We start from the raw sequence: 24,557 nt of genomic DNA, 5'->3' as shown, positions 1-24,557 counted from the left end.
ATACATCTCAAAAAGGTGTTATAAATAGTGAATTTGTTCCAAGTGAGAGGATTTCTAATTAAGCTCCAGCACAGGCAATATTTTGTCAGTGAAATGGAGGTTAAAAAAGTTATCACTGTAAGATTTGCAGGTGAAGCAGAATGTGTCACAGTGAGAAATAGGTTGAAATGGGCTCATTGAGTCTTAGGGAACAGAGCTGGAATGCACCTTCAGATGTCTTCTCATCAAGCCCTGAGATGGGGTGGCTATGCCTGAAATGATCATGATGTATTTCACTGTAGCCAGACTTCAAGAGCTTAGTCTGTGTAGTTTATTATAGGGAAGGCTGAGAGTTGACTTTGTGAACAGAACAGTGGATATTAAATCAATCACTGCAAACAGTTATTGAGTAAAATAATGAGATATCCATTTGTCAGGACTATTCATATCTTCTGAAATGTTATGTGCTAGTCAAATGCAAGTGAACAGCTCAGTGTAGGGGTAGGGTGGTGAATTTATATGCCCAGTGTTCATCTGGATGTATCTGGATGTGATGCCATGTTTTCTTCTTGGTTTTCATGGCATGATTCTCATCCAGACTTGGTTCTGTTGCAGTGGTGATTTGCATGATCCTTGTATTTGGTCCTATCTCAGCTGTGCTCCTTTAGCTATTTTGGAATGAAATGCACTCTGTTATTGTAGGGCGGTGGTATTCATTTTCCATCTGTGACTTCCTGATAGTGTAAATCCTGAGACGTGTTGGTGGCTTGTTTCAGGTCACTGTGGCTATGATGAGTTATTTTGCACAGATCCCTGCTGGTGTTCCCTAGCAGCAAAAACACTGTCTTAAAGTGAATGGATGCACAAAAATGCAGTTGGATGTAAGAGCTGGACAGATACGCTTACAGCTGAAGATAAAGGCATCTAGAGTTGAAGTTCTGAATACCCACTGTAGGTGTATGTTGTCCTGAGACTGGATCCTGGAGGTGGAAGTTGGGGCCTTACCTGGATCTTCCTAGTAGTCTTTCTTGGTGATAGTGACTTTCTTTATTTCCATTTGCTTTTCATTTAATTTTAATTTTGTATTTACTCTAGGATCAAGTGGATCACTTGCTGGCTCTGAAGATCAAAGCCTGCTCTCTGAACTCCAAGCTTTCTGCCCAGGAAAAGAAGACCATCCTGGCTGACTTAGCAAGTGAGAAGCCCCAAGTAAAGCTCCTGTACATCACCCCAGAGATGGCAGCTGCCTCTTCCTTCCAACCTACCCTGAACTCTCTGGTGTCCCGAAACCTCTTGTCCTACCTGATAATTGATGAAGCGCACTGCGTCTCTCAGTGGGGACATGATTTCCGTCCTGACTACCTACGACTGGGCACCTTGCGCACTCGCATACCCAATACACCATGCGTTGCCTTGACTGCCACTGCCACCAAAGAGGTCCAGGAGGACATTGTGGCAGCACTTAAGCTAAAGCAGCCGATTTCCACATTTAAGACTCCTTGCTTCAGATCTAACTTGTTCTATGATGTGCAGTTCAAAGAGCTCTTAACTGATCCATATGCCAACTTGAAGGATTTCTGTCTGAAGGCGCTTGAAGTGAAGAACACCACTGGGGTAGGTTTTATATTTGGGGAAGAAGGCTAAACTGAACAAAATCTACCTTAATGGTCACTGACCTTCCAGTGGTTGGTATGGCCGTGACAGGTCTGTGGCAGGGAAGGAGGAGGTCCCTGGAAGGAAAGTGCTGGGGTATATTTTTAGTTCCTCTAAAATAGGTAGAATGTGAAGGCTACGTTCTTTTCAGAGGTGTTCTCAGAAACGGGTTCGTCTGAAAGAAAATGCATTAGGAATGAGCAACTAACATTTCTGTCTTGGTTTGTCATGTCCCAGGCAATCATTGTATGTTTGATTGTGTTCTGCTCTTCTAGTGTGGCGAGGGTGAACAGAAGCATTTGGAGTGTTATATTGAATCTCCTGCTCTAACACTAGTTCCCAAAATAACTCTTAAGCAACTCAGTTATAACCTCTGCACCTGAGTTTATCTGTAAGGTGGAGGGAGACTGCTTCTTGCCTTGTGCCTACTGAGGACCATATTTGGTCAATGTTAGGCCTTGTAGGACTTGTAAGGAAACTTTCTTTATATCTCATTTACTTTTGTGCTGCAACAGTATCTTTCAGTTGCTAGGAAATCAGCTTGGAGAAGAGATTAGCTTTAGGCAGCTTTGTTGATTTGCTTCAGACAGTGTCACAGGCTTTCACTCCTGTCTGCCCAGGTGTACTCCGGTTGTGGCATTGTGTACTGCAGGATGAGGGATGTGTGTGACCAGCTGGCTATTGAATTGAGCTACCGAGGAGTGAAAGCCAAGGCGTATCATGCAGGTATTGGAAGCTGCATCTGCATCTCTCAGTAGCTGGTAGAACTGAACTGTACCACCTTTAAGGCCTGGGTTGGGGCTACCTAGAAAACAGCTTTCTAGGCATGGTCTGCAATGTGTCTGATGCTCACGCGTCAGGTCTGTGAGGTAAGTGTGGGGCCTTCAACAGAATGGCATTCCCTTCACTTCAGAACTGTTGGTTTTGTTGGATCTTGCATGGCCTAAATATAACTGCTTTTATCGCAGGAGGGATCTGAATTTTTTCTCTTTGGAATAGAAACAGCCTCTGCTGACTTCTGCTTGATCACAGGCCAATATAAACATGGGCAGAGAGGAGTGTGTACATCAGTCCATCAGTCTGTTTTAGTGAGGGGGTTGGCTTGCAATGGGGGAATGGAAGAGGAAGAAAATCTTCGTTTCTTTTCTTCTTTTTCTTTTTTTTTTGTTATTGGGTTTTTTGTTGTTGTTGCTTCCTTCCCTCTTTTTCTCTTCCTAGGACTCAAGGCAGCTGACAGGACTTCAATCCAGAATGAATGGATGGAGGAGAAGATCCCAGTTATTGTTGCAACCATCAGTTTTGGAATGGGAGTAGACAAAGCAAACGTCAGGTGTGTAAGGCTGTGTTGTGCACCACCAGAGCCTGAAACCTGAGCAGTGGAAAGAGAAAGCCTCAGTCTCTCTGTTACCTGATACACCTGACTAAAATGCCTGATGAATCCTTGCTAAACCCCACAAAACCAGAGCTGGAGTTTTTTTATCTTAGAAGCAGCAAAAACAAATCTGGAAGGGTTTTGTAAAGAAATTAAAAACAAGGCACCAGAGCTCCTCTTTGCCAGTCATCATCAAAGCCAAGAAAATGGGAGGAATGCTTGGTTTTTGCCACACCCTTCAGGATTTCAAAAAGAGCCATCTCAATGCAATCACAGCTGTCCCTTTCACTTCTCTTAGTGCAATAGCTGCTGTTAAAAAGCAGTGGGAAGGAAAGCTGCAACTCAAATAATTCATACACCCTCTACTGAAATAGCCAGAGCCAGCTTTTTTTAGAGATGTCCTTTTGCAATGCAATGGGGAAAAAATAGCAGTTCACAAATGGCAATAACCATATAAAAAAAATACAGCTCTAGTCCAAGGACAGAAACTTTGCACATGTTTGCAATTGCTGTTCCTCTGAGACTTCTAAAACTGTCACCGTAATTGCTCTGTGGTGTTAGAATTCCTGCACCGCAGTATAGCTGTGCTGAGTTAGTATTGTGAGCTGTGATCACTTAGTAGAGGGATAACTCAGGTGCAGCTCACACAACACCCCACACAGACCTGATCTTTACTCTAAAATCCACATAAAGTAATTGCTCTGAACGCTGTGGGAGAGGAGCAGGACATCATTGAGGCAATCACATCAGTTCACAACTGTGCCATTCTTCTGTCTGTGTCACTGTGCTGCCAGATAACAGGATCCCATAGCAGTGACAGAGTATTTTACTGCTTGATGCATGTTACCCAACAGAGAAATGAGAAGTCTCCTAGGAGAGCAGCATAAATTAATGACCTGCTGAAACCACTTTGCCCTGTTCAGTACAGTAGTCATTAAAAAAAGGCAAAGAGTAACTGAAATGCATAGGGCTGATTGAGTGTGAAATATAGCTGGAATATGCTTGTAATATAGTTAGTTTCCAAGGAACGGAGTTAAAATGGCTCTTTACAGGATGTTTTTTAATAGTTTAAAGGACTTTATAGCCAAGCCCAGGCAACAAGGCACTGCTGCTTAGCCTTCACTCTATCTCAGCAGAGTTCTGAGTATTCATGCATATGTTATCAAGTAAGATCAGGTCTGACTAGTTCTGGAGGTGACTCTTCTGTACAAAAGGGAGAACAAAGTTGTCTCTCCTTCTGATGGGATCTGCTCCTTTCTGTTCACTGCTACTTCAGTTTTGTTTGAGATTATTTATCAATTCCTTCAGTAAACTTCCTGATGGGGATTGAATGTGTAGGGGTCTGATGCTTCCTGCCTGGCCTGTTCCTGGAGTATTTGTGTTTGAAGAAACATGTTTGCTTGCTTTTGTCATTTAATCTTTTGCCACACCCATATGCATCATACCTGCCTCTGGGACATGCTGGTTTTGAGGCAGACTGGTATTTAAAACATTGGCAGCATTACTGTACTGTAAAATCCTCTCAACACAGATATAAGCTGAATTGCTGAATAGTCAAGTACAAGCAGGTTTAAAGCAGTCTTGCACTGGTGTGTTGAAAACCTTCCTTCAGAGATTACATAAAGTTTAGTAATGATTCTAGAGTCATATTTGCTGGCTAGGAAGGATGCCTTCATCTACAAGTGAGCTTGGTGAGACAGAATTACCCATGCAGACTTTGTTGGCAAAGAAGTGTCTTTTTAAAATTGAATATTTCAAAATGTGTTCTGTAATGTTCAAATTGTGTTCCACAAAACAAGTAGGACTTCTTTATTTATGCTGTATTTTATGGTAAAATCTCCCAGACTCTGTAAATCAATGTTCTTATTCTCAGTCTTCATAGCTGTACAATTGTATGCACGTTTGGGATATTCATGTGCTCATTCTTTTCTGTCCATTTGGACTGGCATCCTGCTCACATGTTGTTCAGGTGCATTTGTTTTCTTAGAGCTCTGCTGCTTTCCTTGTGTCTCGTGTTAAGAGGGCTTAAATTTCTGTGTGCAGGATCCCTTGCTCTGCTAAATCCTCTGTCTTTTATGCTTTTGCTGCCCTATTTTTTACTGTTGTTGTCCACAAACAACACAATTATGTATGCAGTGATCTGAAAAACCTGCAGCCTTATGTTTCCTGTTGTCTTATCACATGCAGATTTGTTGCCCATTGGAATATTGCTAAGTCAATGGCTGGATATTACCAGGAGTCTGGCAGAGCTGGAAGAGATGGGAAGCCATCCTGCTGCCGCCTCTATTACTCAAGGAATGACCGGGATCAAGTCAGCTTCCTGATTAAGAAGGAGCTCTCTAACATCCAAGTAAGATCTGCAGAATAGCATCCACCTGCCTAGATGTGCTGCCTTTGCTCTAATGTGGTTTGCCCGCAGTGATCTCTGAATAGGCAAAGATGAAATGAGTTTTTCTGGGTCTAGAGCTATCTGTAGCCCTGTTTCAAGGGATAGCAGAAGGGAGAGAAGCAGGAAGGGAAGAGTTGCCAGACCCAGCTCCAGCTCTATTAGAGGCATGGGTGAGCAGAGGTGTGGAGCAGAGACAGGGTGGTGTTGGTGCCTGTTTGCCATATTGATCAGAAGGGTTGGATTTGGTCATCACTATAGTTTCTTTATCTGTTTATATTTAAATTGAAGTCTATAGTTATTGTCTCTACTTTCAGGAAAAAAAAGGCACCTTAAAAGAATCTGACAAAGCTGTGATGACAGCTTTTGATGCCATTGTGAACTTCTGCGAGGAGCTGGGGTGAGTGCACTTCTTTCAAACACTGTTTAATATTGGGGAAACCATGCACTGTTCCTTCCGAGGCACTGTTATGTCTGAGATCTTGCATGTCCAGGAAAAAGAAAATACTGAATGAATTGCCTGATATTTTGCTGTCTGGACTGAGGACAGTGTTCCTGAGACATCTCTTACTCCCACCTCTGAGTTAACAGAAATGTTGGTCTTGGAGCCTGATCAAGTGATGTGGTGATGTTAAACTATAGCTCCTCTGGCTATGAATTTTACTATGTTCTATCTTTGATGATAGGTTGACTTAGTTGTATTTGCTTTTGTTATGACTCTTTCCTCCTTCACTACATTGTCTGTCTTCTAAGGAGGCAAACGGACAGCCTAATCAGCATGGGATAGAAGCATTCAGATTTAACATTTCTCTAAATCTCAGGGGCTCCACTCTGCAAAGTACTAGGTATCTGTGATTCTCATTGACCTTAGAAGGAGCTGATGGTGCTTAGAATGTTTCAGAAACAGGCCCAAATTATGGATGTGCCCAATCTAAATGCAGACTAGCAACCGCAACATGCATTGTTCAGGTTTAGTTCATGACTTGTAAGCTGTAATTGTACTAATTGCTATTCTATCCTGGATAAGACATCAAGCTATAATTTTGCCAGTAAGAGAGCAGTATGTGTTCACTAACTGCAAATGGTCAATATATGTCTTGTTTTCAAGTGTGAATTTTGTTTCATTTTTCACACCTGTGTCTAGGGCAATTTTTCCAGTGTGAATGCAACATATGCTTCTTTTCTGATGCCTCAGCATATTCTCTCCTTGTGGTCATGTTTGATAAAAAAAATCCTGTTTTTATAGGGTTACTCTGGGAAAGTCTTGCTTGTATTGAAGTATGGCACAACATTGAGTCCTGGGGCACGTGGAGGAGCACTTCTTTGCCCAAAGTCAAGGTGATTCTGGGAAGTAGCTACTAGGAAGCTTCTTGCTATAAGAGTTTGATTCGCTTACTTGGCTAAGCAGCTCAGCTCCTTCTGGTGTGTGTTACCAGCTCACAGCAGGAGTGACCAGATGGCTGTTTGTGTCTGGGTTTTGTATAATCTGAGTGGTAGCTGTATCTATCTGGTCACATGCTAACCTCAGGAAACCCTATCTTAGTATCTATTACTCCTTGATTCCTAAGCTGGTTATCAGTAGAGTTAGTTGTGACAGTCATTTCTTGGAATGGACACTAGTGCCATGAAAACTAGACTGGGATCACCGAACTAACCTTGCACAAGCCAGAAGTAGTCACAGGACATTCCAGGGTGGTGTCCCTGTAAGGGTATAAGTTCGGCTCCATGTAACCATCTTACGGCATCTCCCACTTCATGCACGCTGTAAAGAGCCTGACTGCTATCTGAAGTGAGAACCTTCTCTAGAGTTGCACTGCAGCAGTGATGCAATAACCAAGCAAGGACAGACAGAGAACATTCGCCTTTGCTCAGATGAATAGTAATGGAAATAGGATTTCACTGGGTACATAAAAGAGAGATTTCTGTAAGGGAATATCACTGACCTAATTAGAAATAATGTCTCCTGTACTTTTTCTTTCCTCCCCCAGCTTGGTATGTTCTTCCTAATGTATAGCATGCCATATGCATCCCAGAGTCATATATTGCAGCACCACTGACTGGCTTCCCTGCTCATAACAGTACAGGAGACTAAGATGCTACATAAAGGAACACCAAGTTGCATTTCTTTTTTACATTTTGAATTATTACAGTTCTATTCACTATTCAAACAGTGAAAGCAAGCCTGAAACTCTGACCTTGCAAGGTTCTAAATAAGAACAAATAAAGACAGACTTGTATATTGGCAAAGCATGTTTTTGCATAGTATATTTAGGCTATTGTTCGAGTATGACAGGAGAACAATGGTATAAGCTGCTTTTAGAGAGTGGATTTAGACAAAGATTTTGCTGGTCAGAGTTTCCTCTTGCTCATTTGCAAGATGGAAAAAACCCCCATGTAACTGCAGCAGTGGAAGACACCTTTATCAGTTTTAGGTGGTGGTTGACCATTTGCTACCCTTAACCAGAGGTTTGAAAAGATGAAAATCAGGCAGAGATGAGCTGACTTTGGTATTTGGCGAGTCATGCAGTTCCTGAATACAGATAACCTTACGTATTGAGTTTGCTGTGGACTTGCAGAACAACTTGTTGGCATTGGTGCATTGCTCTTGATGCAGGGAATTTGCATGGGGAGAAATAACTGCCCAGGGAGAGAAGATGAGAAAGCTTTCTATGAACACCACAATCAGGTTGTAGCTGGGCTGATTCTTGCTTAGCTGCAGGGCTCGAAGTACTGTGTCTCAGCTTCACTGTTTATGCACCACTCTGTTTGTGCCTTGGAGATGAACAGCACCCAAAGATGGCAGCAAATAAGAGGAGAGCAACAAAAACAAGACAGAAGGTGCCGATCACCACTAGCCCTCCGAGAGACCAGTCACTTGTTACAATCAATCTCTTTAGGTCTTCCAGAACTGAGGATGCCTCTTGCACTGATGACATGCTGGCTTCCACCCTGCTGGAGGTAGACAAGAACAATATCAGATGTTGGTGTATCCTCTTGATGCTCTGAGCCATAGTCCCAAAACCAGTGTAGGCATGCATGTTGTCTGTGCCTGCAGGCATCCCTCTTCCAAAAGAGGGAGTCACCCTTCACAGAAATGGGAGTATAAACCAGAAGAAAGATAGCTTGAGGCCAGTTTCACAATCAGATTTACAGAGATGTAAAGAGGAAAGCTTCTGGCTTTAGAAGATTTTGGCAGTTGAAATCTATTTTAATCCTAGTTTATCAATATTTTGAATAATATAATACAGTGTCTCTCCCAGCATGTTCAGTATGAACCTTCATCTCTGTCAACCGTACAGCCTATACATGAAAGACAAGTATTCAGTGGGAGAACTTGCTTAATACCATTGGAAAGATCTCTAAAAGGGAGTTGTGGACTTAAACTCTGAGAACACACTGGAGATTAAATGAACACTTACTTGAAAACAAACAGACAGAAAACCCCACCAACAACAAGCAAAGATCTTCACGTACAACTTGTTGCTCTCGTAGGGCTTGTAATAGTCCAGCTATTTAAAAAAGGTCTCCTCTTAACAGAGTTTGCTTTAGTAATGTTTTCTGTTGCTCTGAAGTAGAAGCATAAGATTTCCTCCCATAGAGTACTTAGGTTCAGCAATAATTTAACTGGGATCTTAGTGGGTTCTACACACTTGCTCTTCCACTGATAATTTGCATAATGATTTGGCTATCAGCTTTTCAAAGAAAAATCCAGCATCTCTTTGCTAGCATCTTGTGGTTTTACTAAAGCTTCTTTGTTTCTCAAGGGAAAGGATGGGTTGTTTCTCACACTCTCTCAAATATGACTGTGCAGACGTTATACAGGAAGAGATCTTTGTTATTTTTGAAAATTTGTTTGACTTGCTGCCCCTTATGTCTGTATCCTTAATATTGTAAGGAAGAGGATTAGTCATGTAAAGCAGGTTTCATCCTCAGCAAGTCACATTGGACTAGGAGCACAAGCTCACACTTCAGTTTGCTGAAGTTTTTTTTCTTAGCAGCCAAATATATTCAGTTCATGCTTTGTTTTCTGGAATAATGGCAGATCACCATGCCCAGTCTCTAACCAACAGGTATACAAGACATGAAAGCTGTTCTGGATAGCTTCCTTTGCCTTTAAAAAAGGAGGCAGCCTAGATACTAGTTCTGTAGACCCAAAGGCAGAAACCCTAAAAGGTTCCTGTCTCTTTTGCTAACCGCAGTCAACCTCCTGAAATAGGAGAGCTGTGTGCAATTTTATAAATACCTGAAGCTGTTGTGTTTGTAGTCGATGTTTCTTCTGGTGCCTTCTCTGCACACTCTCCAAGAGAGCTTAGCCTGTGGTGAGGGACCTCCTTACTGCACCTGGAGCCTTGTAGAGCTAGTATGGAAGTTGCCTGTTTGTAGGGCAGTAAATGATTAACAGCTGACTTTCCTGCAAAGGTGTGGCTAATCTAATCAAAGGCTTTGAGCCTAGTGAAAAAGACCTAGTTCAGCTGTCACTCAGACATTTCTTCTTCTCTGTGGCTTTGTCTACTCATGTACCTGTTCCAGTGCTTGTAAAGGCCCATTATGTCCTCTAACTGGGGAAGGCTGCACGTTGTGGCAGAGAGAAGAGACTTTTCTTTTCTGGATCCTGACTGGATCTGTATTGTAAGCTCCGTTAGGAGGCTGCTATTTCTAAAATGAGACTGTGAATAAGACTGCCCTCCTGTCCAAACTTCATTGTGACAGTTTAGGTGGATAAACTCATTACAGAGCCTTGCACTACTGTTAGCTGCAATAAAACTGACTCCCTGTTACTTTCCTAACTGAAGAAGACCAGAGGGATGGTGCTGGAGAGAGGTGGGTGAGGAGAAGGAAGAGTGTGTGGTGTGTGAGACTGTGTATGTATAAAAGGAAACTTGTTTTCCACAAGCCAAGCAAATCATTTTGAAACCAGAGGGATGATGTTACAGAATAGAAGCTATTCCATTAAGTCGTATGTAAAACTTGAACCACTTCTGCTGGAGAGGCTGTCCTCACTGTCTCTTTTATGTTCCTCAGGGAAGGAAACTATTTCAACACTTTTATCATCAGGACTGAAGTAACTATTCCCTGGCTGTTCCTTCTAGGCTCACTCAGGCTTTCACAACATGTACAGAAGTTGCTGTGTTTGAAGCAGTCTTGCCTTTGTGCTCTTCTGCATCTCCCTCCGCTTTTTGAAACACAGAGGATCCATCCTCACTAGTGCTTACCGTGTTCCAGATCCCTTTATGTGGGTAATGATTGAAGCCAAAACCACAAAAGCTTGTGTGAGTGGTGAGTGGGGACCTAGAGACTGACATGTTTCTAGTCAACAGAAACTGAAGAGCTGCAATAAGCCGGGGATTTGCTGGGCATCTTTCAGGCCAACCTGATCTGTTGCATGCAAGAAGGCAGCAGACCCCACCCAGCCCAGGCAAGCAATTGGCATATCTAAATACCAAGTATAGGAATAGTCCAGCTGAGTACAATGGAACAAAGCAGAACATTAGGCCTGCGAGGTCCAGGCAAGTATGTAGAAATCAGTCTAGGGACCCCTTCTCTATGTGATGGCTGCTCCTCTGGTCCAGAAAGCCACCTGAATTCTTTAGAGAATTGTTTAATTTTCTCTCCTTCCCTTTTTTTAACAGTGCTGTGTCCATTCTCTGTTTCTAATTCAGGAACTTACAGTAGCAGAGATAAAACAGGAGCCATTTCTCTTGTCCCCCTGCCTGGTATGTGTCAGTGGTTTAACTTGTAACACCACTGGGAAACATGTATTTGTAGCTTTTCCTGTTGAGATAAGGCCTGCCAGCTTGATCCTAGTGACAGCAACCTGTCAGTTGTTGGTATGTTTCCAGCCTGCTGAGCTTCCTCCTGACTGTTAGCACAGACTGGTTCCATGCTGGTGAAACATTTCTCAATGGGATTCTGTTAATTCCTGTAGTTGGCTGGCACTGTCTAGCACAAGCTGGGAAAGAAAGTAAGCTCTGTTCTTTCACAGGTCTTGTGACTTAGATACAGAAATGTCTGTTGAGCCCGGCTCCTTCAAAAGAGGTTCTGAGACTTCCTATGTCACCTTGATTGCCACTTGTTTGTAAGTGAAATGAGCAAAGATATATCTGACAGAGAGGTTAGTGTGATGCATCTCTGAATGTTGATTAGAGTAAATTGACGCTACGCTTGAGCTTATCCTACCATAACATATTGATTGGGAGTGAAAGCCTTGGGACAGTGTAATAAAGGCCAGCACTTTGTTAGTCTTAGTGTAACTGTGCATGCAGTAGCTCATACTAGTGCAGTCTTCTGTTAGCAGTTGTCAAGTTGGGGCTCAAATATTTACTTTCTAAGGAACACCCTAATCTTCTGCTGGAAAGTTTTCCTTTTATGAATTTAAAAGTAACATTGGTAGTTTGAGGAATTTATTTTTCTTCATTTTTAGACTATTCTCTGTGTCACTGGCTACAGATATATTCCAATGTACAGCAGTACAAAAATGCAAAGTACCTAAATCTAGTTTCTTTGCAAAAATTAAAGTGCATTAAATACATCAGAAGCTACTGATGTAATGTGCTTTTTACTAATTTGGGTGCAGGCATCAGAGAAAAGAGGTTTCTTTACAAAGTTTTCATTTTTTTGTCCCTTCTGAAGTGTGAATAATATTTAAAAGCCCACTGTTAATAAGCTTGATGATTCTATTCTCTGTAGTTAAATGTTGTCTGTGGTATATACATGTGTAAGCCCTTCAACTCCTCTACACTTAGCAGTTGGAATACAAGGGTAGAAGATGACTTATCTATATGCATGTAACTTTTTATACCTTCTCATAAAGGTGGCTGGTTTCACATTTGGGGCTGAAGGACCAGTGGTTTACAGAGCTAGCTGCAGTATGATGGTCTTCTGTTTGGCTGTCCCAGTTATGAAAGTCATGGCCTCTGCCATAGCCTTGTACTTACATAAATCCCTTTCTGAAGTTCACCGAAGTGTAAACCAAACATACACAGTGGCTGCAGCATGGAAAAGGGATTTATTTGCACTTGTTAACTTCAGCCATACAACCCATTCTTCGCTCTGCTTTGTCACAATGCCCGCTGTCAGATGCTGCATGTATACCCAGAAGTGACAATTACCATACTGCATGTCACTCCTGAAATGCCTTTGTGTATGCTCATAAACATACCTTAGGCATAACATTTATATCCACTAAAATAAACTGCACACAGTGCAGGGAGTCAGGCACACAGGTCCCTCAAGTAAGGATAGGGATTTGTTCATCTCCTGTAACTCTAATGCTCTGTAAGAACCATTCACCTGCCATAAGCAGAAGAGCAGAACCATGGTGGGGGGTGGGGAGGGAGCACGTTCAGCAGCAGAATGATCAAATTAAGCCACAGCATTGGTGAGTTTTTCCCTTTTGCTTTCATCTTTCTGCTTACAAAGGGTATTGCACGTGATCTGATTTTTCTCTTTGGCAATTTCACATCATTGCAACACCAATGAAATAAAGCAGGGAGCATTTGTTACCAGCTGTACTCAGAGCCTCAGCTGGCACATCTGGATCAGAAGGTCCACAATTTGTTGTTTTCAGCAGACATCTCAGCTAAACGTGTCTGTTGCAGGTGGCTTTAGAGAGAGCAGGTTTGGGCTCGATCCAAGATATATTGAGCATATGGGCCTCCCAGTGATGTCAGTGGGTTTTGCTAGCACCCAGCATCATCCTTGTGGATTAGCCACTTGTGAAGAGAGTAGGCACTGCCTAGCATGTGGCAGTATACGTGTTCTCTGCTTTGGTCTGTGGCTCCATGCTTACAAAGGGAATCCTTGGCTGGCCCAGCTGCAGGGCTGTCATTGGGAAAGCGTGTCTGTTTTCTCAGCAGCATGTATCCGTGCACACCACCCCCACACACACCCCAGAAGAGGGAGACAGTGATGGTAAAGTAGCTTTACCTTTCTGGTCACACCACAGAGCCCAGTAGTGGTTGTCACAGAAAGAAGGAATTCCATGCTGTGATTTCTGGTCCTCTGAGTCATATTAATTAATATTGTTATTGCCATTTTCAGTGAGCTAGTTTAGAAAGTCACTCCCATAGGACTGAATCATGATGTCCATGCATGTCCTCGGTAGTAGGTTGTGTCACCTCTTGTTGCATTTCATGAATGGGCAATTGGGCGGACTTGGATCTTCCTACGTCTGTGGTCAGTACGTCCGTCGCAGCTACAGCAGCTATAGCAGCAGCAACTGCAGGCAATGATCATGAGCAGCAGAACAGTAACTGGAAAGAGAAGCAAAGGATATTGCTTCATGATGTAGGAGCAATCACTGCAGAGTAACCCTATGTCTCTTCCAAGTTGTTTGGTGAGCAGCAGCATGAACAAAGCCTGGTTTCTTACTGATTTTTTTTTTTTTTTTGCTCTACATCCCCACCTCCCTCCTCCTAAGTTCCTGCTCCCTTCTATTAGTTATCCATTTAATCTGAACAATTATTACCAGGTATTTCATGACTTTAAGAGCTATGTACCAAACCATGTGGGGGTATATCTTTACCTGCCTAATGGGCTGCTGTTTCAGAGACGACATGCAGTAACTAAGTAGAGCTGTGTGCCTGGAAAGGATGGAGATCCAAGTCTCCCATAGTTGTGTCAGAAGCAATTTGAGAGGATTTGGTTAGTCAAATTGGCAGTTGCATTTCTGAAGAGTGCGTGTAGTGTACCCTTTAATGAGGACAGATGCTCGTGACTGGGTCAGTTTTACTCTTTCTTCTGTATTTAGCTTGAAAAAATAGATAATTCAAATGGAGGGGTTTGTTTCACAAAGCAGTGGGCTAACTTGCTATTATTCTACACTAGACATAATGGTTGGTGTTGGGAGAGATATGTTAGTTTATCCGGCATAGAAAAAGATGACATGTTTTATCCTGCAAGACACGTAAGAGTGTGTGAACATGCACGTGTGTGTGTGCATGTGTTCCTTAAAAGTCTGGAGCTGGGCTGCCAGGTTACAGGACCTGTGGGGAACCAGCTGTAGGTATGAAAAAAATAAAGCAGCAGGTGCGTCTCTCTGAATTCCAGCCTAGGGAGGAGTGTCAAGGCTGGATACACACCCTTCCTTTTGGCTGGGAGCAAAGTGTACCTCTTTGAGGGGGAGGGCCTCCCTGCCTTCCTGCTTGTTTTCCCATTGTCTAAACAAACTTCACCCCCTATGATCAAGTAGCGCTTTGTTATTCCTTTCATGCCATCCCCACACAGTGCAGCAGGAGGGATCTTGCCATTACCAGAGGAGAATAAATAGGCTCATCTGAAGCATGCTGGCTTCCACTGAACTAAGCACAGGAATGACACTCAGAGTCTCAGACTTAAGGTGCCTTCTGTGGCAGTGAGATGCTCTAATACCATTTGTTGTAAACTATCTCCTATGCATCAAAACATTGCAGCAGCTCTGGGATGGTTAAAATACTGCTGTTTAAACTAATGCTTAAATATGAGAGCTTTGGGCAAAGCTATACTGTTGCCCACTGTGCTTTGCATGCGTGTAGAGATACACACCGAGTATTAAAAAATTACCTAGAAATTAAACTGGGCCTCAGAGCACAGCCTGGAAAACAACTGCCAACAACACCAACCCACCAACAAAGATTGTGGAGGAAGCTGCCCCTGTAGAAAAGACGACACATTCTGACACCCCTTTGCCTCCACTGATAAACTCACCAATAAACAGAAGAACCACACAAAAGGACACAATCTCCACCGGGTCAGCCTTGGGCAGTTTCTGGAGCTTAAGGAGAAACTTCTCACCAATGGTTTGCATTTCCTTTAGAAAGCCTTCAGAAGACATTCTGGCTCAACCTCTCCAGGCTTTATGCTGTAGAAGAACCAAATAGAGAATAAACCTTTTCACTGACTAATGCTAGAAGCTGCCAGCCTTCTTATAGAGCTGGTGATCACAAGGAAAACAAGTTTATCTGGTCTCAGTCCTTGTTCCCAGTAGCTAAGGTGGAGGACTATTAATTGTCTACGTGTTCTGGCACTGTTTTAATTTCAAAATCTGGCTTTGAGGGTGCTTTTGTCAGCTGCACTCTTGAGCAAAGGCAAAACAGTGTTTCTTCTAAAAGGACACTTATTTCAGCAGGCATAGAGTTAGAACTGGACAGTGCCTGCCCTTGGCTTTCACTCAGTGAAAGTCTTTTTTTTTTTTTTTTTTTTTTTTTTCCCCAGCTGTGCTAACTTGTCCTTCCAGAAAGAAATGCAATTCTAACTTGACTTGGATTCCAAATGCTGAACTCCAGTGGTACATAGTTTTCAGTTGTTTTTTACTCAGTAATGCAAAGTAGACTCCCTTGAAGACTTCTTGCACTTTCAGCTACAGAAAGCCCCTTCAAAAACTAAGGCACTTACTTCAACACCTCACTACAATATCATTCATAATGGCTTTTTTCAACTGTTTTTACTGAATAGTGATATTAAGAGCTAAAGTCTGTGTTCACTGGGGACAGCTGGATGCTTTTCAAGTTCTTACAGATGAATGCAAGTTTTATATGGTAAGCTAAATGTAGCTTTTTTTCTTTTAAGCCACAGTCTGTTCTAATGGAGCAGTATATGAACTGAACAGTGGATGTCCACCCATCATTGCTGGTGATGAGCAAAGCAAAAGCCCCTGGATCTGTTGGGGAAACACCTCCCTGGTGGAGCTAATCCCTCCTACCCTGCCCAGTAATCTTATACCTTCTTTATTCTCAGAAAGAATGATCACCAGGAACTATTGTTACTGAAAATATTATTAGGTTAGTAAAAGTTAGGTGCCTCAGTTTTGCCACCGATACTTGCTGTTCTTTTGCCCTGTGAGCAAGATTTTGGAAGGCGTTGCAACAAACAAGCTTGCATGAAAGCTATGGAAGTTCAAATTCTGCTTCAGTCAGTAACTAGAATAGGATATTCTTGAGAAATATCCATAGTTTCACCTAAAATAAGTGTTGGGACAGGTCAACATATAACTCTTATGTCTTTATTATATCAGAATGTACTAGCCTGTGTGTGTTGTAAAAGTCAGCACTGTTTTATGGGACTTGAACGTTATGATTTAATATCCTATTCTTGGTGATAACACAAAGCCAAGTGACCAAGACGGTACTTCCAGAATAAGCCAGCTAGTTCATTACTGCACATCTGGTTTGGTTACTCAAACAAATGGATGCTTGGAGTTCAGTTTTTCTAAACACACTGAGGACAGAGAGACCTTGGCTGTTTCTTTGCATGCTGGGCTTAAATACTAGAGTGCCAAGTTAAATTACATTTTGTATGTTTATGCAATTCAAAAAGGGTTTTCTTTGTTCTTTTAAATCCAAGCTAAGGAATAAAAATCGGAACCAGCTGGTTTCCTAGGGGTGGGGGTGGATGGAAAATCTACATCTACAGAAAGATCTCAGTGCAACTTAGCAGGGAGGCATAGCTGTGGCCTTTTGACCTGAAAAGGTCACTTTTGAGACTAGGGTTAAATAGTTCTTTCCAGATGATTGCCATACCCCAAATGAGCCGCTCCAGAAATGGCTGCTTTATCCTTTGCACAGTGCTGTGGGATTCTGTGTCAGCAGGTTTCTAGTTTTGTTTCCATTCCAAGAGATGGCGGTGCAGGCAGAGGTGAAGAGATTTGTGTTTTCTGCTCTTGGCTGTAGAAGAAAAACTTTTTTTAAAAAAAGTCTGTCTCTAACATTCTGAAAATGTTTGTTCCCTTTGGAGGTGTTTCTGCCTGCCCAGAAGCTTTCCTAGCAAGGAATCTGCTGTAACCTTTTGTACCATGCTTTGGGCTGCATGAGAAGCAGCAAGCATAAGAGCTAGGCTTCTGAAGTTTGGGTATACAGTGTAAAATTACTGATGAGGATTGTAGAACTCCACGTGGATTAGCAAAGTGCCTAGCCTAAAATGATAAGAGCTTGTCGCCTCAGTAATGGACACTCCTCTGCCCCATGGCACCTGATCTGGAGCTAAGTGAAGGAGGTTTTATTCTAAAACTTGCAAGGAATTTTGCTTGTTTACCTTGGTTTGAACTTCTTAATGGACAAAGTTTGATGTCAGTGGTGCAGTCTCTAACCTACCTGTGAGGAAGCAAATGTTTTTCTGCTCGACTGCACTTTTGACTACACACTGGTTTGAAGGGCTCTCACTGCTTTGGGATTTCTGCTTGTGGAGCATAGCAAAAGGGTGAAGAATAAATCACTTCTCTAATTAAAAAAAAAAAAAAAAAAAAGTACACCCTCCCCCCCCCCAACAGCTAGTTATATTCATGGAATTTTGTATCTTCCATTCTACTTACAATATAAAGTATTTGGTCAGCACTAGTTTTGATTGTGATCTTTTTCCAATTGATTTCAGCAGAACCATGATCTTACCCTAGAGATCAGCATAAGGGTAAGGTTAGTGCTATGTGACTTAAGTTGTCTTATACATCTGCCTTATCTTCCTCAAGTACAACACAACAGCAATGACATTACTTAAAAATTTCGGAGTGGAGCTGTTAAGAATTAATTCCTTTTCTTTATTTTACTGTATTCAAGTAATCTCCTAGTTACCGACAGTAGTAAAGGCTAGGTGGTGCAGGACATCTGGTTGAAGCAGTAACTGTAATGATTATTATTAAAATGGGCAAGTCTTGAGAAATTTGAAACTTAAGGTTGTAGGTCTTAACTGACAGTTTACTTTCCAAGACAGGAATCCTGTTCTAGAGCCTAGAACACCCACCCAAGTTGGTACCTCACAGATTCTGGGGTTTGGAGCAAATATAATTGTCTGCCAGTCTTTTTCTCAATTGGGAATTTCTCCGTGCTCATTGTCCTTCCTCAAAACCACATCCACTGAGGATGGGAACCTTCCAGAGCAGAGAAGACATAGCTGTTAGGGCAGCAAAGCTGATGGAACTTGTCACAGAAGAAATGCTGAATGACCGCAGTGCAACATCATCTTCATAACGCTTTGTCAGACTCATGTCATGAACTTTTGCTCTGTAGCTGTAGCTAGAGATCATATGAAGTGAAAATAGGGTGAAGAGAGGCAAGATGAGAAACTTGCATAGAAAAGAAAGTGAACACAATGCTGATGTCTTGTGACAGGCAATTTGGAAGTGCCTGCTGGGGTGGGGTGGCAGCCTGAAATTTGTGGTTTCAGCTGTTTCCTCTTCTGGCTGTTCTTTAAAAAATAAGTCATCTATCAGGTGTTCCCAGTGGGACTAGATCATCAATCCTTTCTGCCCTCCTCTATGTTACAAGGCCTGGCAGGGGAGAGAATAAAACAAATCTTCTAATTTGGGTTTATTTGTTTGTGAGAAAAAAAAAAGGTGGAATCTGCCATTCGCCATGAGTTGTTAGGCTTGACTGAAAAGAGAGAGCATAGTAATAATGCAGGGGGATGCCTGGTATCTGCAGGTGTGCAGCTCAGTTGCAAGGATTAGATGATCCTTTAAAACCAAAGAAAGGTCCTATGTTTAGGGCTTCTGTAGATTTAGATTCTCACAAAGCGCTAATACTTGTTTTTAATGCAGATTCATCTTGCTGTGCCCACTGAATAAAGCTGTGAAAATTGCCGTAATAGCCCTGAAATTATCTTTCTGAACTGTTTTAATAGACTTATGCCATACTGAAGCACTCAAAGAAGCTGGCTGCTCAGCCCTTTTGAGAATAAAACCATTAAAAGGCCTCAATCTAGACATTCAAGAGAAAGGCCTTGGTCAGGGTTTCTTTGTACTGTCAACTGGCTATGTGTGGTAGCTTCCAGGCTTCAAGCAAGAAAAAGAGCTTTCGGATGACCATGTAAGGTGGGGTCCCACATCCTTCATCCCATGTTCCTCTGTCTGCCTTAAGCTAGTCAAGTTGCTGAAGTGTTTTGGAATTGATGTAAATTGATCTAGGTTTTTTTGGTCTGTCTTTGGTTTGGAAAGCTGTATTCTGTGTGTCTACACAGGTGCATCAAAAGTTGAACTGTAGGGAGTGGGTGAACTTAAATTTACTGCTGAGGAATGAGACACTTGTTTAGTCATAACCCTGGTGGCATTTCAGCAGCCTATTTCGGTGCAAAGAACATGAATTTCAGTTTGTGGTTTAGCCCCAGGACTGGAAGTTAGTAAATGCAGGCAGTCTTCCTGGCCTGCCAGTGATGTTTACTGGTTGTGTGACTTTAGATAAGTCATCCCATCCCTCTGCTGGGTGACTTCATCTCTGCAAAGTAGCAGAACATGTAACCACCATCAGAGGTTTGTTTGCTAACTGTTGTGTGTCCAAGTCTCTAACATGCTCTGAAATCTTTAGATAGAAAGACAGTAAGTCCCTGATTTTGTTGCAGTTACAAAATGAAATGACCTTTGCTTGCTAACTGCTTGTTACACTTCAGTCACTGAGCCCATTTACGATGAAAGTAGATGAAAGCATGGCTTCCACTCTTGGTTGCTCCTTACTCAGTCATGCCCTATAGGGTGTATTTCTCTTGACATGGCCTCCTGATCCATTGGTTTTACTGTGCTCCCTCTGCAAATTTTTGCCTGCATGGGTTTGTTGCTACAGGAATCTAAAAATGGAGATGAAGCTTTGCCAGGGGGAATCTGTTGGTGGTGCCCTGAAGCTGCCAATGCCTCTAGTCCTTATGCAGCAAGTCCCAGTGAAGGTGAGTTGGTTATCCTCCACTGTGCCCACTGCCCATATCAGCAGTGCTCAAGAGATCTTACAAAGTAGGACCTCCTTGATGTGCTCAAGCAAGCAGAATGCCATTGCAACGTTCTCATTGCAGTGTTGACTTTTTCACCAAGACTGTGGCTGTGGAGAAGCAAATACTTTGTGTTGCTTTTACTCCAACAAGTGAAATAAGTTGGTTGAAATTGGACCTGTACAGAGATGGGAAGCCTGTATGGACTGTGGTAGCTTATTTGGTAGGAAATCTTAGAAGGCAATCCCAGCTTCATGGAAGGAGAGTGCTGAGCAGCTGAAGGGGAGAGGATGCTTTTTATTCTGGTCTAAAACTTCAAAATAAACTCTGATTGTGTTTGACCACTTTCTTAAGAACATGAAGGCTTGGCTAGTTCCTAAGCCTGCCAGCTTTGTTCTTGGTTCCTGAAACATGCCTCTGATTTTGTATGGATAAGGTCTGCAATGCTTCCTGTCCTAAAACAGTGCTGGGCTGCTAGGTGTTGTTACAGTTTAGATGCATTTTGGCAGAACGTGTAATAATTGCTGTACGATTGTTTATTGTTCTAAGTTTGTAGTGTACTTCTGAGATGAAAAGGGCTATAGAAACATAGTCATATTATCGGTGCATGGTTTTCCCTTGTCATTGTTACTGCAATGTTTGCTGCCATGACTGTACTTGACCAGCCACATGAATCTTAACTATAGTTCACAGACAAGCCCTTTTTTCCTAAAACAGGAGTGAACAGAGCCAGACAGACCTATAATTCATTCCCAAACAGATGAAAATAGTTTCCAGTATCAAGAGAATTCAGTCTTTTAACAGCACACACCCAAACTGGTAAATTGCAGCTCAATGTCATGGGAGAAAAGCTTTGACTTTGTCAGCTGGTCTGGAAAAGAAGGCCATGCATTCTTTCAGATTATAAAGCTGCCCTGACTGGGTAGCCATTTGGCTGGAATACCCTGTCATCTCCACCACCCACTATTTGGAGATTGGTTTTGAGGCAGCACCATAAATGTTCCTTCCCTCCCCTACAACCTAATATTAGATTAATATAAAAAGGCACTGAATTCCCTGCAATAGTAGTTTCAGTAGCTGAGGTACCCATTGGAGCACTGGGGTGAGAGTCTCTACACCTCTACAGAACACCCTGGTTTTCTCCAGTCCATCCCACAAACAAGTCCACAAAACCCTATGAGATAATTCCTCACTACTAGTCCCATTTTTAAGTGGGGAAACCAAAGCACAGAGCCATCCAGTGAAAGGTCAATTTTAAAAATAAACCTCTAGCTCTTCTACAAGAGAACTTTTTTTAGGGTCGCTGATGCTTGAATCTAGCCTGAAAGTCTATTCTAATATTAGCAAAATAACCATTTTGTAGGAAGCTGACAGAGAGGTAGCTGTGTGCCTGTGAAAGCCTTGTAAATAGTTATTTCACAAACATACTGGGATCTATCAGTAGTTTGGTGTTTGAGGTAAGGCAGCTGGAGCCCCCTGAGTGTGCTGGGAACACCTCCATCTTCTCTCAGCCACCTCTGTGCGCTGTCCTTGACTGGTCTCAGACCTACAGGTCTCAGAAATTACATGCATTTTTGAGTTTTTTTTGAAATATGCTGGTCTAATCCTAGTAAAGATGCCACTTGGGTGTAAGAACTCAGAACTGAGGGCTACAACAGCTGCTTCCTCAGAAGAAGCTGTTTCGAACTGTATCAGCTGTGGTTGCGGGGGGTAGTGGTGAGAGCCTGCACGGAGGCGAGGCGAGGGGAGGGTGCTCCTCTCCTCACTCAGTTCTCTTACAGTCCCTGCCGTCCAGTGTGCAGCTCTGCTCACTGGCCCGCTGTAGGCTGTGTGGGTCAGGGGTTTGTGTTACAGAAAGGATCTGCTCTATCAGACTTGGTTTATTTTGTACCTCCACTCCCATAACTGCTTTTGCATTGCAGTTCGGCTAAGAGGCCTGTGCACTATGACAGCTGTAACACAAGCCATGTCCTGCTTCTTTTATCCAGACATGTGTTTCATATTGCTTATCCCCCCCCCCCCCCCCCGCCGCATATGTACAACATGGCTGTGGCTGGACAAGCCCTCAGCCAAACCCGTTAAGATTTTCTTTTGGCGAGGAAAACTTGGCATGTTTCTCTACCTCCCTCCCTCCCTTGCCCTTCTCCCCTCGCTCCTCCCTCCTCCCTTTTTTTTTTTCCCCCTAAACTTTGTTTTGCCTGTACTTTATTTGAGAAACTGTCTTAACTGCAACAAACAACCTACAGAGACCCTTCATTAGCAGGGTGGAAACTTCCCTCCATCCCCTTTGAACCTAGGGCTAGACTGGAGGCGTGTGGGTCTTAACTACTACATCTTCTCACACAGGCAGTTCCAATTCAGTGTTTGTACAACACGTAGGTCAGAAAGACCTGCCCTCCCCGGAGAGAAGTGGAAATACCTGATCCTTAACATTCCTCCCTACAGGCATGTGTAAGGTCGGGAAGACATCTTTATGTGAGAATTGGCTTTCTGCCTCTCTCCCTACCTGTTTGTAAACAGCTGACTGCCCATGTGCCTCCTGGAAGAGGCAAGGGGTCCCAGCTCAGTGCTAGGAGCTGTAAGAGCTTCCAAATGGAGTTATCTGCTTCATATGGCAGAAAACAGGGGCTTACATGGTCAGTCTCCTTGCCAGCCCCCCTTTCTGTACCCAGCAGCAAAACAGAGATGGGAGCGCAGGTTGTGGGACACCTCTCTATGTAAAACCAAAGCTTGGACTCAATGATCTTAAAGGTCTTTTCCAACCTAAATGATTCTATGATTTCATGTATTTGGGGGATCCTTTTCCTCTTCCTTCCTTTCTCATGCATTCAGACCTGACGGTCTTGTTACTGTAAACCATAGACGATGTATGTGTATGTAAGTGTTCTCTCTGAGCAGTGGTTTCTCATGCTGTTTTGAATAGTAAACCAGCATCTGTGCCTGATACACTAGCTGATTTTTTTAAAAATGCTCGTTAGAAGCTGTGTAAAATCTTTCCATTTATTTCTATTGGACACAGATGCTTAACTTGCACAGTATGCTAGTTCCCCAACCAGGGTTTGTTTTCTAAGCTCTCTGCTTCAGGATTTGGGGGATAAAACTTAGCTCCAGCTGGGAGGAGCTCTGGAGAAATGCTGTGGCTGGCACCCACTTGGTTTCACATGCGCTTTCCTGTGCTGGCAGCTACTCACTAGTGGCACACACTACTCTTACAGAGGAGCAGACCAGCTCGCTTGTCCACACTAAGTATTAATATATCAAGTCATCACACTGGAGAATGCCCTGTGCTAGATTTGCTTATCAGCTAATGTCACATTCCTTAACAGCAACAGAAAAATGAGCAGCCAGCCTTTCTAATCAGCAAAGAAGTTGCTTACTCCTGCTCTGACTGTCGAAGCAATGCAAGACTGGAGGCTGGCTCCTTTTGTTAGCAGTACGGCTGCAGCGCAGCTTTCTGCAGCCCTAATAAAAGCTTTTCTCTCGCCACCTTTGCTCCTGAGTGTCCCTTGCAAACAAATTCAGGCTAGCGAGTTCTGCTCAATGGCTGATTCTGCAGTTCACCATAGAGAAAGCTACAAAAGCTCCAGCTACTTGCTAACTAGCTGAATGTTAAGGTGCTACGGTTGACCGCACACCAGCAATAGCTCAGCCTTACCCCAGCGGCGCCACGAACTCTTCTCCTCTTGTTTTTCTTTCTGTCTTCTTAAACTTTCACGTCATCTCTCCGCTCATCCTGGCTTGTGTCTCGCTCCTCGCTCGGCTCCTCTCTGCTCTGCTGCTGACAGCCAGCTGTTGTCTCTGCCTTTTTTTTGTTATTGGTTGTCCTGGAGATAGGAAGTTTCGTGTTACATGTGTGCCAGAGAGGGAGGGCGGACGGCAAGGAGCCACCGCAGCCGAGCCCGCTGCTGGTGCGAGCTCCCCGGAGTGCCTAAGTGCCAGCACTTGTTGCTCGCTTTCTCCGTGCATCTCCTCCTAGCAAGGTCTTTTCTTTTTTTTTCCTTTTAATTACAGCTTTTTCTGGAGTGAGACTTGAATTGATTCTCTCCTTGCGATGGTTTGGGGGTGTGTTAAAGCAATTAACTTTTCTTTATGCTGCCCAGTTTCCTTCCGACTCCCGCGGGAAGGAGCTTTTCTCTTGTGTTCTTTGAAGGGGCAGAGCATGAAATCTCAAGGACAGTGCAGCACGGTCTGCCACTGACAGGGGAGCAGGGATGATGCTGGGGTGGTGAATTTGCTCCGTGCCCTTGGCCAAGTCATTTACTCTCTTGATGCTGTGGTTTTTGCTTCTTGTATTCTGGGGACAGCTGACACCCACTGTCTTGTCTCGGAGGGTTGTTGAAGTTCAGATGATATTACAAAGGATGCAGTCCTTCAGACAGGTGCAAAATGATAATTTCTCATCAACTTCATAATTTGATCTTCTATTTGATAAAGCTCATTAAATGGCTTTTGTTCAGCAACTGGCTTCTGTGTAACTAATTTGTCCTCATATGATTTTTGTCTTTTTTA

At 43.0% G+C, this 24,557-nt stretch overlaps 2 protein-coding genes across 16 annotated transcripts in view; one reads left to right on the top strand and one right to left on the bottom strand.

Annotated features, from left to right (window-relative positions):
* Positions 1-24,557, top strand: part of RECQL5 (RecQ like helicase 5) — a 39,725-nt gene that overhangs the window by 2,999 nt on the left and 12,169 nt on the right. For 8 of the 10 annotated variants that reach the window (XM_075044545.1, XM_075044539.1, XM_075044543.1 and 5 more), the window contains 5 exons: positions 1,075-1,593; positions 2,253-2,358; positions 2,851-2,962; positions 5,192-5,354; positions 5,708-5,790. In XM_075044545.1, the coding sequence (XP_074900646.1) occupies positions 1,075-1,593; positions 2,253-2,358; positions 2,851-2,962; positions 5,192-5,354; positions 5,708-5,790 (983 nt within the window). Of the gene's footprint in view, positions 1-1,074; positions 1,594-2,252; positions 2,359-2,850; positions 2,963-5,191; positions 5,355-5,707; positions 5,795-24,557 lie in introns of those variants that run through there. The other 2 variants (XM_075044548.1, XM_075044546.1) reach the window with 2 other exon arrangements.
* SMIM5 (small integral membrane protein 5) lies at positions 7,218-24,039 on the bottom strand. Of its 6 annotated transcripts, XR_012652696.1 has the most exons (6): positions 23,704-24,039; positions 17,674-17,750; positions 16,886-17,029; positions 15,075-15,228; positions 13,317-13,642; positions 7,218-8,342 (listed from the first exon to the last, which is right to left on the bottom strand). XR_012652696.1 is itself a non-coding variant. In XM_075044552.1 (4 exons), exons 3-4 carry the CDS (start codon positions 15,199-15,201, stop codon positions 13,521-13,523), a joined length of 249 nt encoding a protein of 82 aa, XP_074900653.1. In that variant the 5' UTR covers positions 15,202-15,228; positions 16,886-17,029; positions 23,704-24,039; the 3' UTR covers positions 12,384-13,520. The 6 variants fall into 6 exon arrangements, 1 of the variants encoding a protein (XP_074900653.1); XR_012652695.1 differs by lacking the exon at positions 17,674-17,750; XR_012652697.1 differs by lacking the exons at positions 16,886-17,029; positions 17,674-17,750 and having other exon boundaries at positions 7,219-8,342.

Source organism: Buteo buteo, chromosome 13 (genome assembly GCF_964188355.1).
Source record: "Buteo buteo chromosome 13, bButBut1.hap1.1, whole genome shotgun sequence".
In the NCBI taxonomy this organism is placed as follows: Eukaryota; Metazoa; Chordata; class Aves; order Accipitriformes; family Accipitridae; genus Buteo; species Buteo buteo.
The sequence above is the reverse complement of the archived record's forward strand: the minus strand, read 5'-3'. Positions and strand labels throughout refer to the sequence as shown.

What these genes read in the sequence shown, in the direction of transcription:
- SMIM5 (XM_075044552.1), bottom strand. Translation starts at nt 15,201, where the DNA reads ATGTCTTCTGAAGGCTTTCTAAAGGAAATGCAAACCATTGGTGAGAAG. An exon ending in TGTGGTTCTTCTGTTTATTG is followed by an intron (nt 13,643 to 15,074) that starts GTGAGTTTATCA and finishes TTCTCTTTCCAG; the next exon opens with TTACTGTTCTGCTGCTCATG.